Raw genomic sequence first — 19,038 nt, forward strand, 5'->3', positions numbered from 1 at the left:
TTCAGAGTGTTCTGGTTTCAATATTTGGCAGCGGTGCATTTTTCCCTAATGTTACATCACTGTACTGCATGATATATTTACAGAAATAGCAGTAACTCACCAGAGCTGAGTTTGCCTACTAGTGTACTGTACTGAACTGTAGTTCAGAGGGTTCTGATTTCAATATTTGGCAGGGGTGTCTTTTTCCCTAAGTTACATCACTGTACTGCATGACATATTTAGAAAAAAAAGCAGTAATTCCCTAGAGCTGAGTTGGCCTAGTGGTGTGTTGCTCTGACCAATGCTTGCCAGGGCTGTCTTTTTTCCCCTAATGTTACATCACTGTGCTGCATGATATATTTAGAAAAAAAGGTGCAACTCCCCTGACTTGAGTTGGACTATTGGTCTGTTGCGCTGACTGCAGTTCTTAGGATGCTGGGTTCAATACTTGGCAGGTGTGTCTTTTTTTTCCCTAATGTTACATCACTGTACTGCATCATATATTTAGAAAAAAAGCAGCAGTTACCCACAGCTGAGCTGGCCTACTGGTGTGCTGCTCTGATTGTAGTTCAGAAGGTCCTTGTTGGCGACTTGGCAGAGCTGGTTATTTTATTGCGGGGCAGAACAGTGTCTGAATCAGATATGGTGATTAAAGCAGTTTTAAGCAGTTTTAAGTGGGTTTGCATGGGTTTGAGCGACACACCACAATGCCAAGTGGCACTTAGTCCCACTTAAACCAGCACTATTTCCAAAAAAAGAAAAGAAAAAAAGGGGTGATAGGAAAGTGGTTACATGGGGGCAAGCAGGGGGACAAAAACATTATGAAATGCAGCTACTGATGTGCAGGACAACTGTAGGAAAGGCCCATAGCTCTCCATTTCTTGTGCAGCAACAGCTGTGCATGATGTGGACATTTTGGAATTTGGAGTCTCACACCCAACAGGGAAGGGTGTGGGCGACATAACTTTGTTGATTAATGCATGGGAAAACTAATTATTGGCAAACCCGCTTAGCTCAACTGAGGAGTGCTTAAAGTGGCAAATGCTTAGCAATGCTCAAACCAGCTAAGTGGAGCTGAACATTGCTAAGTATTGCTAAGACAGGTGCTGCTTAAGCATTATTAGCTTGGCTTAGCAGTGCTTAGCAAAATTTAGCTAAGGGCAAACACATTTTTAAATAATAAAAATATATATATATTGACATTAATTACCATTATTGACACTTTATTATTATGTGCATGCATTTTACTTTACATTACCTCACCCTATGTACGTTAATTACATTACCTTGGGGTGTGACTGTATTGTATTGGACACTTGTGTTTAACTTGAGGTTTTCACCTCATATGTCCACTGACACTAGGATTCTGGACCAGTGCACTAACCTGGTTAACAAATATCAATAACTACGTCAATAAAACAAATAAAACTGTATATAGAAATGCTTTCCACTGTAAAACCTGAACGGCCTGTCCTGGTATTCAAACTGTGCACCTTACTGCACATGCAACCGTGACTATAGCCATTAAGCTAACTTGGATACAAAGATTTCAGCTACACATTTCTATATAGCTTTTCATTACGTTTAATCACTGCTGAGCAATGTACCATGCAAACGTGCTCAGCTATGCTTAAATGTGACCTTTTGTATAAAAATTAAAAGCTTCTGGTTTCTATTTTTAGGTGTCTGGCATGTGTTTATTGCTAAGCGCTGTGACACTCAAATACACACAAAAAAAAAATTAGACAAAACAAATTGAAAATCACATTTTATCATTTAATTTCAGTGCCTTACAGCACTATGACAGTACAGGGGGTGTGTTACAGACATCATAACACACCTCCTACATCTACATTCCCATACTGGCCAAGGATGCACTTTATGTAATATTTTAGTGCGGACACTGTAACACACCTCCTGTGTGAGATAAATACACATGAAGTATGAATAAGTGTCCAAGGACATGTTAATTAAATCTTTTAGAGCCACACGAAACTTTGACAGTGCAGGGGGTGTGTTACACATTTCTGAGCACTGTAACACACCCCCTAACACTGATACAGTAACTGTGTACACGGCTGTCCCTTAGTAGTACTCCTTCATGAATATGCAAGGTGCTCTGCCGAAGGGGGAGCTGCAGACATGGCCACGATACACTCCATGTAGGGCTTGCACTATTCCTACATGGAGTTTATTAAATCTGGGGGGCTGTCTCTGAAAGAAGCACTAAAAGAAATATATGTAATTTTATTTTCTGTAACCCCATAGTTTGCTGCAAGAAAACATTTTTGTCATTATTCCAATAAATAAACCTTATCTTGAAGTCAGTTATACAGACTGTTCTTTACTGGACTTATAATTTATATCTGGCATTCATTTTCTTTTGCTTACTTTTCACATATATTTTTTTTCTCTTTATAGTTCTTTTAAAGCCTTTTCTATACCCTTTTTGTTTAGAACAACGTACATCAGCTTTGAGGGACTGTATATTGACTATACCAATTTATGTCCGTTAATAGATTCCTTTAGTTGTAATTTGCAGTTATTGTTGTGCAATTGTTGATGTCTAATAATTTTATCACTTAGTGGCTTGTGTCCCAAGATGAAAATGTAGACATCATTTTATAAATGTTCAGAAACCATTTATTTAACTCACAATCATATTTAATCTCTTTTTATTTATACTTTATTCACACAGTCACTAAATATACCACTTTGATCAGCATCTTTTTTTCTCACTTTCTGCCATACAACATCCTCTTTCTACATTTTTTTGCTAATTTCTGCAGTTTAGCAAGCATAAATGGCTCTTACACACATGAAGCAGTCTTGACATTATATGTTGCATACTTTTGTAAAGTATGTACTCAAAAGTTGAACATTACTAAATAAATGGAAACTAGGGCTGCTACTCAATATGTCTTTACTCACAAAATTCTACTCCATAAATGTCCTGCCCTGTCAGTATGTGTATACACCAATGCAGATCTGTGAATTGTACTCACTCACTTCCTAGCTTATGAATAAAACAACAAAACATCAGAGTACCAATCCAGAGGGTTGTTTTATCATTCTAGAAACCACACTAGGTATGAAAACTGAGAAGTGTTGCTCTACTCATTCAATCAGATCTCTGGTAGTGAGTACTAGCAAGACAGCTAGTGACCCTCAGTGTAAGGAGACTGGTGAACAATAGATTATTCGACTGAATTCACAAATCTTTGAATGCAAAAGAACATGCAGAGCAGCAGAAGATATGATGGCAGATTTTGCCTCTCATAGTTCAACACGGATTACAGAGACTTCTTCCATCCCTGAATAACCCAGATATAGGTAGGAATATACTGCCCCTTCCCGGGTATAACCTGTACATGACATGACATGAAGTGCTAAGCATGATATATCACTGCAGAGAATACATATGTGTATGCGCTCACAAGTGCATGTGTGTGTGTGTGTGTGTGTGTGTGTGTGTGTGTGTGTGTGTGTGTGTGTGTGTGTGTGTGTGTGTGTGTGTGTGTTTGTGTGTATGTGTTTGTGTGTGAATATATATATATATATATATATATATATATATATATATATATATATATATATATATATGCATACACAGACACGCAAACACTAAAAAACTCAAGAGACTTGTACCAGAACAGCAAATTGGTACAGTACACGATTTTCATTTCTGATTTCTGTAGCACAGCCTTGATTCACAGACAGCCAGAAGGAAGGGGATGGATCACATACACCAGGACATCTTTTATTCCCCAGTCAGAGAAAACGGAACATGAAGACACCAAACATTTGTACTGGAACTGTATGTGCTCCATGTATTTTTAACCAAAATACCTACAGAATTATTGAAACACCATCTCTCATTGCAAACTCTGATTCTGTGAAAAAAATCCAAGCAATAACCACATGGACAAATCCATACCTACCTGGAGCTGCCCCGTGATACACTCTTTTGTTCATTTCACCACTGACTGCTAGCACTCTGAAAAAAACAGACAGCAACCTCATATGGGGGGCAATGATGGATCACAGATGGCTAACAATGATAAAGAATTAAAGTGTTAGTCTATTTTTCATATCTGTAAGTTAAGGAGCAGAGATGAAGATAAGTGAATAATAAAGAAATAAACAAACACACACATACATACACACACATTCACACATACTCACACAGGTACAAACACACACACATACATATACATTTAATCTCTGAGCTAAAGCCTGTTATGATCAGTGTAGCCTTTATCTTCAGCAGCCCTTTAAGATACTAGCATGATATGTCTCAAGCGTACTTCATTAGAAGGAGCAATCCTCAGTTTGAATCTTAAAATGTCCATGTTCTTAGCAGTTCTACCTTGAAAAGGTCTGTCACACATTCATAGTTAACAAAGTTTTAGTTGATATGCAGTGGTAAATGTTACTGACTCATAATAATTAATCAAAATGACTTTCTACAAGTATAATTTAACACATTCTAACCGTTGTGTGAGCTTCCTAGTTGAAGATGTTAGCTGTTAGCAAGTGTTCCACATTTTACCCATTTGCTCTACATTATGAGGGGCAGTGTTCCACATTTTGGAAATTTAAGGTTACATGTAGTAGAATTTTATTTCAGTTTATGTCCCTGACGACTCCAGTGCTGCCATTTGTTGTTCATTATTTTTCTTTCTGCTTAAAATATGTCTACATTTATCTCCCTGCAACTTATCAAGTAAATTATAATTGCTCCTTTTGGCTTACCTCCCTGTTCTGTATAAAAAAAAGAACTCTACAGAACAAACCATATCCCCTCGAGCCACATGCTCCAGGGATCTAAACCTCACCACAACAATAAATAGGATATGCTGGAGGGATAGATTCCTGTCCCAGAGACTTCCCATGCTCTGGAACAAGATTCCAATCTATATTAGGCAGAGCTCCTCGCTAACCCTCTTCAAGAGAAACCTTGACGAGTGGATGGGAAATAGAAAGTTTGCCCCAGGGATCACTTCAATGGCTCTGCTGGACAGAGGCACAGGGAACTAATCTAAGGGGGCGGCAAAAGCCAACACATTCTGGCTAGGCTTATAAATGCCTTCGGGCAGATAGCCTAGTACCTACCTATGAATGTATGTACAGGACATTACATTATATATCCACAAGAGGGCAGTAGGTACAGATGATTCAGTGAATATTTTGAAAGCACAATGCATATCAGTAAGGCTTATAAAACATGAACAGTTTTTACATTTCTATGAAATGATTTAAGCAAGTAAATGAGAAAGTCAGTGATTTGAATTTACAAATTCTCTATATAGTGATCATCTCCTTATACAAAGCCGATACTAGGCTAAAGATGTTCAGTTTGTTCATATTGCATTGTGATGTGTACATTTGTTTAGCTGTTGTAGCAAGATAACAAAGTCATTGGCAACTATAATACAGCATGAGCCATGATGACATCACCTGTATTTTACTGACAAAGAGGCTATAAATGTTTTTTGCAGATTATTTAGCATTTTACTTGGTAAATTACAACAGTCGCGGCTATTACATCAAAAAACAGAAACGTTTTTCATTTTATATTGCCACATAACTATATGATTCCTCAGCTTTTAGCTAATCATGGTCTATAAGTAATACCTACATGTCAGAAACACTCAGACATTTAACTATAGTGTCAGATAGCATCTAGAGCCAAAACCAAAATCAGACAACTTCAGAAGATCAGGACTTGATGTCTGAAGCTATCACTTTTTTGATGAGAACCATCATGCTCCATCTGTTGAATAGCATAAACGGCTGGTTCTAGCTTTAACAACAACCTTCCAGGTTCGCTTGATCATTATCTGTTACAGAGTTAACAATAAAATGACACCCCATGGGCATAGGTTTACAACATAATGAATGTGCATTTCATATCTCATGTTGCAACATATAAGTGTATCTCCCAACACTCAAAATTAGCTGAGTTCCAAGGCACTAGGATAAGGTCATATTGTGGAATGTCAGTGTACTTTTCTAAATATGCTCATTTCTTCAATAACCTTAAAAATTACAAGAATTCTTAACTCTTTTCAAAACCAGAAGGAGATTTTTTATCGTCCAGACTTTCACAAACAGCATCACCTTGCTCATCAATTCCTTAGAAGCATTCACAAGAATTTGGTGGCTTCTTACTCTGTGTCTACCCTATATCAAATGCTAAAACTACAAGCTTTATCCCTTTATGGCTAAAGACTGTTTAACAACAAAACGACTTAAGTCACATTGAAACTAATGAAGTTATTAGTGGAGGTGTCTCCTACAGCTGGCTGTTGTGGTTCACTCCACTGTTGCACTGGCATCTGACAACAGCTGGACACTCTGCCACGAGGCTCACTGATCTGGGTCACTTCAGTGGAGCCTGCTTCCAAGGTACTTACAGTGTTGGCCACTTGGACCACGTGGACTTTGTTAGTGGCTTTTTTCTGAAGAATGCAATTGAAAACCTTCTTGAAGCCCTTACGGAAATGTTTGGAAACCAGAGCATAGACAATGGGATTCAAGCAAGAATTGGCATAAGACAACAGATGTGAGAGGATCCGGAGTGAATATGTGATGTGGTTCAAGGGAAAGTAACCATACCAAAAGCACAGTATGAGCAAGTGATGAGGCAGCCAGCAGAGACAGAACAGGACAGCCACTATGATTATCATCTTGGTGACCTTTCTTTTGGCCTTCTTGGACTCTGACATATCTTCTATGGGGTCTACAGATGTCCATAAATACCGAATGGTCCTGGCATAAGTGAGACTCAAAATAAGCACTGGGATTATGTAACTGAAAACAAAGGTGCAAAGGTCCATGATCTGACGTTGCTTGTTCCCCCAAACTGGAAAGCAGACAGTTACATTTTCAGGATGTAGAATCTCCTGGTAGTAGCTCAGGTAAGGTCCAGCAAAAATGAAGGAAAGTCCCCAGATGAAACAGATGGCAGTAACAGCATTCTTCGGTGTTCGCAGTTCACGGGAACGCAGTGGGTATCTGATTGCCAAATATCTAAAATGCAAGTAAAATAAACTCTGAAATGAATTCTCTTCAGATATATACATTTTTGCAATGAACTTAATATGTGTGGCAATTTAAAGATACACTATAGCATGCGGTGGAACAGTTAAGGGACCCAGTAGCTATCAATAATGTATTATAGCTGAGGCACTAAGAAGTTATTACTTTATAATACATTCATTTTATTCAGACTAAAATTATTTTTTTCTGTCACTACCATAGTCTAAAGAAGGAGAAGGCAGACAACATTACCAACTGGACTGCTACTTGCTTCCTACTGTTGTTGCATTTTGCTTTCACAAAGTTCATATTACTGACAAGCATTTATATTCTGTCCTAGACTGTATATTTTTCAAAGATATATCAAATATAATAACAGCAGACTGTATAAACTACAAAAATGTATGAGAAAAGTACATACCACTTTAGTCATTTACAATTATAATATCCTGGATCTAATGTACATTTGGACTGATAAGACCAAAATCAATCGCGTGGAAACAGGTGTTTTCCCATGAATCATACATAACAAACTTTTAATACTGCATTTTGAGTATTGGCTTTGTGAATCCTCACTTTTGCAGCAGCCCATAAAATGCATCGTCTTTGTAGTAAGTACTTCACAGTATAAAAGGAAAAACATACATTACCCAGAAGAAGAGTACCATGTACATGTAAAAAGAGGGAAGTACCACAAACGTTTATACGTAATCACTAATACATACAGAAAATGAAAACAGAACTCAGAAGACAAGAAAAAAATGCAGATTATCCTAGCAGCTAAAGGTTTAAGAGACTCTTCCTCTCACAAAATGGTGTACAGTTAAACCTGTGATATGTTAAACTTTCATGATGGCAATTCCTGTTGGTATAAATGAATTGCAAATGCTGAGCACGATCATATTCTCTTTACTTCCGCATACAAATGCAGGACTAAAAGATGATCTCCAGTGAGAGGTACACAGATTAATTTACCCGATACAAAAACTGAGAAATTTTACATGAGTTTTACATTAGGACTATAAAACATTTCAATGCAGCCATTCTGAATAAACACAAAGTGTGCATAAATGCAAGGCTTCTATACATAGTTAGGACTGTCTCACTTCACATATACACAACACTTATTACATGCGGTTAGAACCATCTTTTCTCTTATTATATGCACAGCAGTGAACTCAAAAGACTAATCATCCTGAGTCTATACAAAATAGAAGTGAGTGATATCTGGTTGCTGCCTTTAAGGCTAGTAAGTACATCCAGTCTGAGGTTTTTACACTTTTAACTATCTAACTAGTTCTGCCCATAGCAGAGTAGCTCAGTGGCTGCAGCTTCTGCTTTCCACCTCCAAGGTCTTGCATTCATTTCCAATCTCTAGTCACTTTCTGTAAAAAGTATGCATGTTATCGCTGTATAGTTTTTTTGCAGGCACTCTAGTTTTCTCCCCCTCCTTGAAGATATGTTACCTGACCCAACATACACTAAATTGTCAATGTATACATACTGCATTTACTTTTGTCTTTGTGACCTGTGCCATCAATGAAAAGAGTCCAAGAAGGACAGCTTATATATGTTTGTTTTACCTTATATGAATGTGCTCTCAAACTTATTTTGCATTGGAATAATATTACACCTTCTGTTGTATTTTTTTTTTGTTCTGCCAATATTAGTAATCCTTCCTTTGTCATTTTAGTTCTATACATTCTTTTTATTCTAATGTTTGTAACAAGGTCATGTCTGAAAATGAGCCTGAGAGCTCTAGTTGACCTACTGTTTAAAATACCTTAACAGATACAAATGTATATATCTCTAGCTATCTATCTATCTATATATATATATATATATATATATATATATATATATATATAAAACATACAGATGCACGTTCACTCATACGTACATAAATAATTCACTTGTCAGGTTAACAAATAAATAAATAAATAAAAACAGTGGTGAAATTGCATTATGCTGTCATGGCTGTGATGTCACTAAATGAAGCCATATTTTTACCAATATTTAATAGCAGTATAAGCCTGAGAGCATGGAAATCTGGATTTTAATTTCATGTGTCTACTCATATAGTGTGTGATCTTCAGTGAGCCACTTAAACTTCTACAAAATTGTAAGTTATCCAGCAAAACATGATCTCTGATAACAACTAGCCTGTCAGATTACTAAAGGGTATATAGTTTTGCTATTACATTTATTTCGGTCCCACGCTTATTATGGAAAAATACATTGCAAATAGGTATAATTTGCATCAAATTGTGCATTAAAATTTATATTATTTTCACTAATCTGTATATAAATTATAAATAAACAATTTCTGTGTCAAAGCATGCTTAAATCTCTTTCCCTGAGACTTTAAATGCTGATGTCAAATTATTTTATTTATTTATTTATTTATTTACCAGGAAAGTCTGACTGGACAGGCTATCCTTTTTCAATGGAGACCTGGGGAGAAAGGCTCCTCATGAATACATATATAAATTATACAAGTTACATTAGTACATAGAGACAGTACATGTACAAACATGGATGGTTATGCACTATAATGTAGAGCATATAGTAGAGCTGATTATTACATTGAGACAATACAGCATGTTTACAGTTTGCAAAGGTTTAGACATAATTTTTTAACAGTAAATATTGCTAGAGCTCTACATGAGTCTGTTTAGAGATTACAGAAGCAGCAATAATAAATAGAGACAGTACAGGTATACCTACAAAAATTGGATCCTTTTGCACTATGATATAGGGCATATTGTAGAGCAGGATATTACACTGAGACAGTACAGCATTTTTACAATTTGCAGAGTGCATGGGCAGGGAGCTGACGTTTTGCTTTCTGAGTGATAGTTTAAAAGAAAATCAAGCCATCATATCTGGAATGAAATTACTGTGGACTGCAGACTGGGTTGATGAGGAAACAGCACCCTTTAGCCAGCCTCATTTCACCAAAAGTAGTAAACTGACTGCCATGTAAAATCTGAGCTGCAATAATTTTGAAAAGCACCATGTCAAACAGCAGGTTTCCCTGGATGTTGAAAACAACTACATGAGCTGAGTTTTTCTAAGTTTATCTGTTGATACTGTTAATCATCTTTGTTTTAACTCTTTCTAGAATATGTTTCAATATCTGTTAAAACTGCTTATGTTTAAGACAAACTTGATTTAAATAATGTATTATCCATGTATAAAATGATATATAGGCATAGGCAAATAATACTGAAAAATATTATTTTATAGTTTCTGTATTATGACAGTTAGTGTAGTATTTTATATCTAATATGTATTTTCAGGCTTAAAAATTAGATTTGCTTATTGCTTCCTGGTGGTAGATGGAGACAAATGAAGTCATACAATCTAAAGCAGTACGTTCTGCTCTATAATACCTAAAAGGATCCACAAAATTCTGGACGCACAGACAAGACTACATAGACAGATGAATAGGATACATTTGGAGGCTACATTTTGTGTGTGTGTGTGTGTGTGTGTGTGTGTGTGTGTGTGTGTGTGTGTGTGTGTGTGTGTGTGTGTGTGTGTGTGTGTGTGTGAGAGAGAGAGAGAGCTTCATGCAATCAGTTAAGATAATACATTTAGTAAAATAGTGTTGAGACCATTGATTAGTTTGTACTTTTGGAAAATATAGACAAGTCTCTGTGTTCAGTGGTGAATATATATGATGGCGGCAACACTGGGCATAAAATGATGCACAGTAAACTGCATTCAGCACTAGTAATGCTAATGTGCATTTTGTCTGCTTTTAGGGTCTAGCAGAACTGAAATAGATAGTTTAGATGAGAGAGAGGAGGTGTGTGTAACAGGGTTGGTAGTTTTTACCTGGGGCTAGTACAGGAGCAAGTCCATAAGTTGGATAAATGTAACTTAAGAAGTCTGTTAAGTCATGTGTGTTTTCTAGTGACCGGATGTCTAGAGGAAGTGTGCTCCATGGTTTTGTGACAGAAGTAGCACAGAGGGAGTCCCCAGAGTTATATTTGCTTTTAGTGATGTCAACCAGTGATTTGTTGGTACTTCTTAGTGAACAATTGCTGGCACAGTGGGGTTATAGTCCCCGTAGGGCTGGGTTTTGGGGGGTTATAGAGGATTTGGTGGGCTATAGTAAGTTGGTGGAAAGTTAGTAGGTTTGGTAATTCTAGCCAGGAGAGTTTTTTTAAGGGATTGGCAATGATGGGATTTATATGATGTCAGTGGTGAATTTTGCTATTTTGTTATGGCAGATAGTTTATTTAGATCACCTTTGTTTAGATTAATTAGTACTGGGGAGGCATAGAGTAGTATGGAGAATAGGTGGGTTTTTGCAATGGTGACTTTACTTTCAGAGGTTAGGTAATTTTTGCATCTATAGAGGGTGCCTAGCTTTTTGTGAACCTTTGTGATGTTTTGTGCTACATGTTTGTCGAATTTCATATTGTGATCTATAATTACTCTTAGTAGTTTAGTTTGGGTAATAGGTGCAGAGGGGGGATTGCTAGAGGATGTTATTTTGAATAATGGAATTCGGTCAGTAGTCTTAGTGGGATGGAATAACATTAGCTGGGTCTTTTAGGGTTAAGTATAAGTTGTGATTCAGAAAGCCGCTTTTCTATTGCTGAAAAGGATTCTTGAGTGATTTGTTGTAATCGTTGGAGTGATGAGGCAGAGCATATTAGGGTAGAATCATTGGAATATTGCACCAGGTTGGGATGGAGGGTAGCCTTGTGCAGGTTGTTGGTAAAATTAGTGAAGAGAAGAGGTCCAAAAATGGATCCCTGTGGAACACCTAAGCTTACAGGGAGGATAGGGTGTTTTCCCATTTTATGGCTTGCTGACGGTTTAGAGAGAGAATCCTTGAACCATGATAGTGTGGAGATGTGAAGTTTGAGTTCTGAGAGTGTGGCTAGTAGTTTGGAAAGGGAGACCATGTCAAAGGCTTTGGAGAAGTCTAAAAAGATGGAAGAAGCAAGATTCTCTTTGTTTCATTGTTGATTTACGATACTGGAGAAACTGATGAGGGCGGTAGTGGTACTATGATTTGGGCAGGATCCATGTTTTGTTTCAGCCAGGAGATTATTAGTAGGTAGTTTAGTATTTGGGAGTGAACATATTTCTCAAGGATTTTTGAAAGGGGAGATAGTATGGCAATTGGACGGTAGTTGGTTAACTCAGTAGAATTGGTGCCTTTGTGTATTGGAATTATGTGGGAGATTTTCCAGAGGGATGGTATATGCTGTTCAGCTAATGACGTGTGTATTAGTATGGATACTGGGTAAGAGAATGCTTTGGCAGCAATCTTGAGGAATTCACCTTGGAGTCTACCGGCCGCAAGGGTAGTGGGTTTTAGTTTCATCAGATATTTATATATTGTATTGGTTGGGACTGGTTGTAGGGAGTAACCATTTTGGTTAAAGATTGGTGTTTGAGAGGTACTTTGAGTTGTAGGAGAGCTATTATTAATCAGATTTTAAACGGTGTTGGTGAAGTATTCATTAAATTGTGTTATGACATTGCTAAAGGAGGTGTCAATATTAGGGGGAGGGGTAGCTGTTTCCTTGGCTTTAGTATTTTATGTCAGCCCACAATTATTGAGAGTTTGTTTTGTGTTTGGTCTGTACCTCAGAGTGGTGGTTTGGCTTGTCAATTCTTATTTGTTTTTGGACTTGTTTCTTAGCTCAAGTTAGTTTTGCCTATTTTGGTTGCGTTTGATTTGCCCAAGCCTTTTCTCTCTGTTTTAGGAGTTGCTGGGTAATTTTGGTAAGCCAGGGGGCATAGTTAGATTGTGTTCTTATTGTTCTAGTAGGGGCAAGCTGGTCAAGTATTTTTAGGAAAGTAGCGTTGAAGTAATCCACAGTTTTGTCAAGGGTGATGTTTAAGAGGGGTGACCAATTAGAATGATTTAAACCAGTTATGAAGTCCTGGGATTTGAAGTTTATTTGCATAGTGTATTTGTAGCAGAGGAGATTTTTGTGGGTTTAATGGGCTGCCTTATAGTGAAAGTAGGTTGGCATTCACTGAGACTGTCAGGTAGTGTCCCAGAGCTGTAAGGCTGAGTAGGTTGATTGGTGAGAATCCAGTCTAGGATGGATTCTTTCCTGGAGGATTTGTCAATTTTGGCAGGGGTTTGGATTAGTTGAGTAAAGCCATATAGGTTTATGTGAGTGGTGGGAAGGGGAGAGATAAGTGTGGACCAGTCGATATTAAAGTCTCCTAGTATGAGTGTTTCTAGGGGGAGGGCCTGGGATGACCAGTGGAGTATAGCTTCTAGTGTATCAGTGTTGTTGCCAAGGGGAATATACGCAATTCGTTTACTACTGAAATCTTGAAACTGCATTCACTGACCAGCCTCAATGTCAACTCAAAATGCAGAAAACCACAATATCAAACAACCAGCAAACTAGAAGCAGACTATATCGACACCCGTAGTTCAATATATGAGACATAGCAGCAGGTGAAGTCAGTCACCCATGATGGGTACCATAAAGTACCATGACACTACAGTCACTGGCACATGAATTTTACTATTTTGCAGGGGGGCTAGCCCCCCTGTGCTCCCCATGTGGAGGGCTGCACCCCCACACCCCCTGCAAATTATATATACCAACTCATTACAGTGAGGAAATGTGTTAATTCCCTGTCCTCATTGAACCACGATCTTCACTCAAAGGTTCGAACTTAAATACGCAAATTACAGTACCCCTTCAACGTTGCGTAGTCAATGTAGTTGAGTTCACAAAATTGCCTACTGGAAAACTACAATTCAACAATCTCACTCTTGACTGCCTGACATTCACTAACATGATAGTAATTGTAAGGTTGCTTTTGTATAATATGTCGATGCCACCACCCCATTTGGTTATTCTCTCTTTCCTAAGTAGATTATATCCTTGGGGAAGTAGCTCATTGTCATTAATATGTGACTTGAGCCAGGTTTCTGTGAGGAAGACTATATCAGGAGAATATAGGGACAAGGTTTCATGCAGTTCCTCTGTTTTGTTGACTATGTTTCTTATTAAGAATTAGAAGGTCTGTTGTATTCCACTTGGAGCTTACTACAATTGGAAATGGAATATGAGGGTTATGGGACTGATTGCTGGACCAGGATTTGGGTGAATATCACCACTGATTAGCAGCTGAGATGCAGTATGGACAATATCTTTTAAGTATTTAGTCATGCATAGGTGGAATTTTAGGGAGAGGCATTTTTTTGCTCTGTACTGGGGGAGGTTGAGTGGGACTAGCTGTATCTGAGGCAGTTTGGTGTTTTTTGGTGAGGCAGGTGAGAGTGTTTATTCCTGTTTTCAGAGGGTAAGATTGGTGGGTGATCAGATTCTTAAGTAGGATATAGTATTAGTATGGTATGAGATGATGCTGGTAGTAATACAGAGTATTACGATTATCAATATATGTAATGTTATTGCACTTTGCATCATTCAATTGTAGCCCTATTGTAGAAAAGTTGGTATATATGTAGTTACAATGTAGTTTTACCTCAATAAATGTATGGTTGTAGAATTGGTGGGGTTTGTTGTACTTGGTTGTAAGGTCTCCTTTAGTTTGGATTTAGGTGGAAATGTGGTTGGTGGGATAGGTATTTGCACTGATAATTGTATAGTTCGGGGTTGTAGGGGGTTGTGCTGGTTATTATAGTGGAGGAAGTGACATTGCTAGAGGAGGCTATGGAGGTGTGAATTGATTGGATGGGAGTAGGAAGGGGTGTGGCTTACTTAGGTATAAATGTAATGAAAGAGGGGTTGGGTGAGAATGGGGTTAAGGCAGGGAAGCAGAGAGAGCCCGAGTGTAGTGAGGGTGAATGGGGCAGGTAAGCGTGAGTCCCCAGCATGCACAAGAAAAATAAAACTTTCAGTTGTTTCTGATTTGAAAGCAGACAACTATATAAGGTACACTTTTACCCTCTAGTGCAGTAAGTATGTCAGTAGAATAGGGTAGTCACTCTTATCTTTACTCTAGTCACTATTACCTAAATGGAGTAAATAGTAAGTAGCTATTGACAAGGAAATTAGCTTAAAAATAGACTGGGTGAGAGAGTCTGTAAGTATACAGCTATATAGCCTTTTCTGTACAGTCTCCTGGGGAACCTTGCATATTTGCTGTGTTTATGCTCCTATTAATGGTCGATATTCCTTCTGCATCCAGTCTATTAGTCAGACAGTCACAAATGACTACTAGAAGAATGGATATTAATTCGTTAATAGACAGTGTCTCAAATAAAGGATGAGCTCCTTAGCAGTATCTGAACAATTTGGTGATGGCCAGCTGACATGCAAACATTTTGTTCTGCATTGTTCATTCTTGTTGTTTTAGATAGTTTAGTTCATTTCCATAATTTAGTCATAACCAGCATAGCAAGATTTAGAATGGATTGCTAAGGTTGCTGTAGCTTCTCCCCATCTGTGCTTAATGTTAAAATGTAATCAACAAACAAATCTTAAAACAAGATTTTCTATACTACGAACATGGAGACCATCACCCCTGTCCTGAACCTCAGGGCACTTAACCATGCTAACTACAACTAATCGGCTTCTAGTAAGATATACTATCAATTTCGCTCACTGTTTTCTCACTGGTATAAGGCAGAATGTATTCATTTTTTGAACAATAATTGTTTATAAGCAGAACTAAAATTGCAGTAAGTTAATGTATCAGCCCTCACAAAAGTTACAATTGTTAGCTCAACTTTTAATTATTTTTAATTTAAAAGGTAAAATTTCAATGTCAAACTACATTTAACTATTTACTACCTAATGTAGTAGGAGCTGATGAAGGAACGGCAGACAGGCTACCTTCCTATCTGCCCTGAAAGCGCCGGACATCTCAGAATCTTTCTCAGAACCAAGCTTGCTTTTAATGTTTTACAGATGGTAATGGCAAGTCTAAATTTAGAACTATAGTCAGTAACCCCAGAATATTGCCCAAGATCTCTGTTTTACAGTTTAATTTTAATTTTAAATTTAAATTTAATTTTAAATTTTATTTTAATTTTTATTATTTTTTTATTTTTTGGTTAAATTTAAGTTTTAGTACAGTTTTTTCAAACATAGGTATAATCGTGGCAAAGCAAAAGGCTCCAACGCATTGCTAGAGGTTAGGAATGGCACATATGAACAAGTAGCTGGATAATAAAAAAGGAACTAAATAAGAGGAATGAGATGCTTCCAACCAGGTCCTTCTTCACCTTGTAGGTCTACTAGGGCCACACCCCAACTAGTCACTTCTCATTGGACATCTCTCAACCACGCCCCCTCCACAGTAGTATAAAAGCAGCACAGCAATTCTGACCAGCGCTTGGGAGCGCACAAATAGTCCTTTTTAGGACTCACACATAGCAAAAGAACCGAAGATCTGTTCAAGAAGAAGGACAACAGAGATTGACACCACCGCGGAACACCGAAGGACACAACAGCAGCTCTTCCCAGAGCCCATTGTGTCCATACACAAAACAGCTCTTTTCAGAGCTCATGTGGATCTGCACCTTACACCAAACAGCTCTTCTCAGAGCTCACAGTACACCAAACAGCTCTTCTCAGAGCTCACAGAGATCTGTAAAAGCTCTGGTAAGAGCAACCAGAGACACATTGAAGAATAAAACTAAAAAGTTCTTATTAGATCTACCACCAACACCCGAACGGGCATTCAAAACACAAATCGGCCCTTCTCAGAGCTCACAGAAATCTGTATCAGCTTCGGTAAGACCAGCCGGAGGCACAGACACAGCTTCGGTGAACCAAACAAAACAGTTCTTTTTAGAACTACCGCATCTGCCCGAAAGGGCATTCAAAACACAAAACAGCTCTTCTCAGAGCTCATAGAGATCTGTAACAGCTCTATATAGAGCTCCAGCTGCCCACAGGGCTAAAACAGCTCTTTTTAGAGCTAGCTCCACCACCGCCTACACGTGGAAATCTGTTCACCGTTTAGGATCAAGAGTGAAAGGCTTTGTAAAATTGGTTATTCCTTCCCTCTGAGCAGACATCACTCAGGATCGAAAACCCAAGAGGCCCACACCTATTTTTCTGATTTCAGTACACTACACTTGGAATGAAGTTCTTTTGCCATTGTACACCTTTTTAATTGTGAAAGCAGTCAGTGCTGAGGTATGAAATTACACCACTATGGCGCTGTGATAATGAGCAGATAACAGACTGAAGCATTTGCAGTTTTGCTTCTGAGTAGATGGATTTGTAACAGTAAAATATGAAAATCTTCCAGAGCTGTTTTTAAAACTACTTAAATATAGTAATACATTTAACTCCAAAATATTACCATGTATATGCATGAATAAAATAAAAATAAAATTTTCACTTTAAAGAAAAAGTATACCAATGCTGTTTATTTTCACATTATTGTGTCAATGTATTATTAATTGTGCTACAGTAAAGAGGAATTACTCTCCATGATGCATAGTAGAAAGCCCAACCCAATGCCATCCTAATGTAAATAAATTAAATTATTCCCATCTGCTTGTCAAAAACAGCACACCTACACCTTACATTGCAAATGAAACCTCCAAATTAAAACTTTCATTACAAATAATAAAATACAAAAATGTACAATTTATTACCATGAAGTATCCACTCCACTGTTGTAATGTCCCTAAGGGGGGTGGTCAATTCCCTTAAACCCTGCCAATGCCATTTATGGAAATCAACATAAAGTCAGGATATAACATGATGAGAATTTGGCAGAAGTATGGGATTTATTCATTACTGACTCATTTCTGTAGCTGGTGAATCCTGTTTGTTACAGAATGAGTTCATATTCTTCGACACCTCAATGAAATAGAAGTTTGGATTACATAGAAGTTGGGGTTTAAGGGTGGCAGCAGCTCCCTTGTATGCATTCCGACACTGGTGTGGTACTATTGATGTTTTCAAAACAGTATTTATACTTATATAGCATACAATATGGTGTAACAGACTGCAGTACATTTTTTACTTAATTTTATGCAGCACACACAGCAGTTATTTCTCAGGTGGTAACATGGTGAGAATTTGTCAGGTATGGAACTGATTCCTTTGTCAGTAGACTTATTTTTATCTAGCAAATTCTTGCTGTATTACAGCCTGAGGACAGGGATTTTGTTGTGGTTAATTGTCACTGATTTTAATAATAGCAATAATAAAATGATACTGCAAGACTTCAAGTTTAGTTACAGCAGGGGGAATGCTATTGGGCATTTGAAGTCAGTCAGTCAGCAAGACCCCTCCCACCTCACAATGCTAGACTAAAAAAAACACACAAAGCTGCACAAACTAGATCAGTAGATACTATACATCAATATAACCGTTTACTCTTGTTTATGTATATGCTTAATATAATATAAGAAATTCAAAAACTATGTTATGTAATAACACTGAATAGATATTTTGTAGTTGAAACTGCTACTTGGTTGTTTACTCTTTTTCTGTTAAATCCTTGTTAATATAAAGATACCTCTGCATGAAAATAAATTTATATTTATATATTGTAATAATGGTTCAAGTAAGAAAGTGCTAGAATCCTCTAACTCATTTATGCATCTTCTATATTAAAGGTTGGTCATGTATTAAAATGATCTAGCTGTAATGGGCCCCTGCAGCTCATATGAGCTCATAACCCAGAACCGTGAGATATTAGGTCATGTTCCATTTTTGTATCCACTGTACATAGCATGAGGACAAAGGTGGGGTCTGCATTTCAATTTGCAACAAAACAATTACTCATGGAAAATGCCGCTGCTTTACAGTTATTAAAATAATGAAATTCCATTGTCATATGCTGAAATTGAGGGGTCTATATCAGTTCCGCGAAAATCCATTTCAGCGAATACCAAAAGAGTAACACATATTAATCGAACTGCGAATAGACCAAACACACTAAACAGTGAAATTTAAAACATCGAACGGTCAAAGTCTGCCAACCACGCCACCCACTACATACTACCTACTCAAACAAAATAAATAAACCACATACATACATACACTAAGCAAACCCTACTCCTAACCCTAAAGTAAAGCA

At 37.5% G+C, this 19,038-nt stretch overlaps 1 protein-coding gene across 1 annotated transcript in view; it reads right to left on the minus strand.

The window, feature by feature from the left end:
- Positions 1-5,468: 5,468 nt before the first annotated feature.
- The window catches only part of GALR2 (galanin receptor 2), a 51,902-nt gene continuing 38,332 nt past the window's right edge, over positions 5,469-19,038 (minus strand). Inside the window, exon 2 of the mRNA XM_044090498.1 lies at positions 5,469-7,014. Within this exon, the coding sequence (XP_043946433.1) occupies positions 6,234-7,014 (781 nt within the window). The 3' untranslated portion in view covers positions 5,469-6,233. The remainder of the gene's footprint in view (positions 7,015-19,038) is intronic.

This window comes from Protopterus annectens, chromosome 12.part0 (genome assembly GCF_019279795.1).
Source record: "Protopterus annectens isolate FY-2018-M chromosome 12.part0, PAN1.0, whole genome shotgun sequence".
In the NCBI taxonomy this organism is placed as follows: Eukaryota; Metazoa; Chordata; order Ceratodontiformes; family Protopteridae; genus Protopterus; species Protopterus annectens.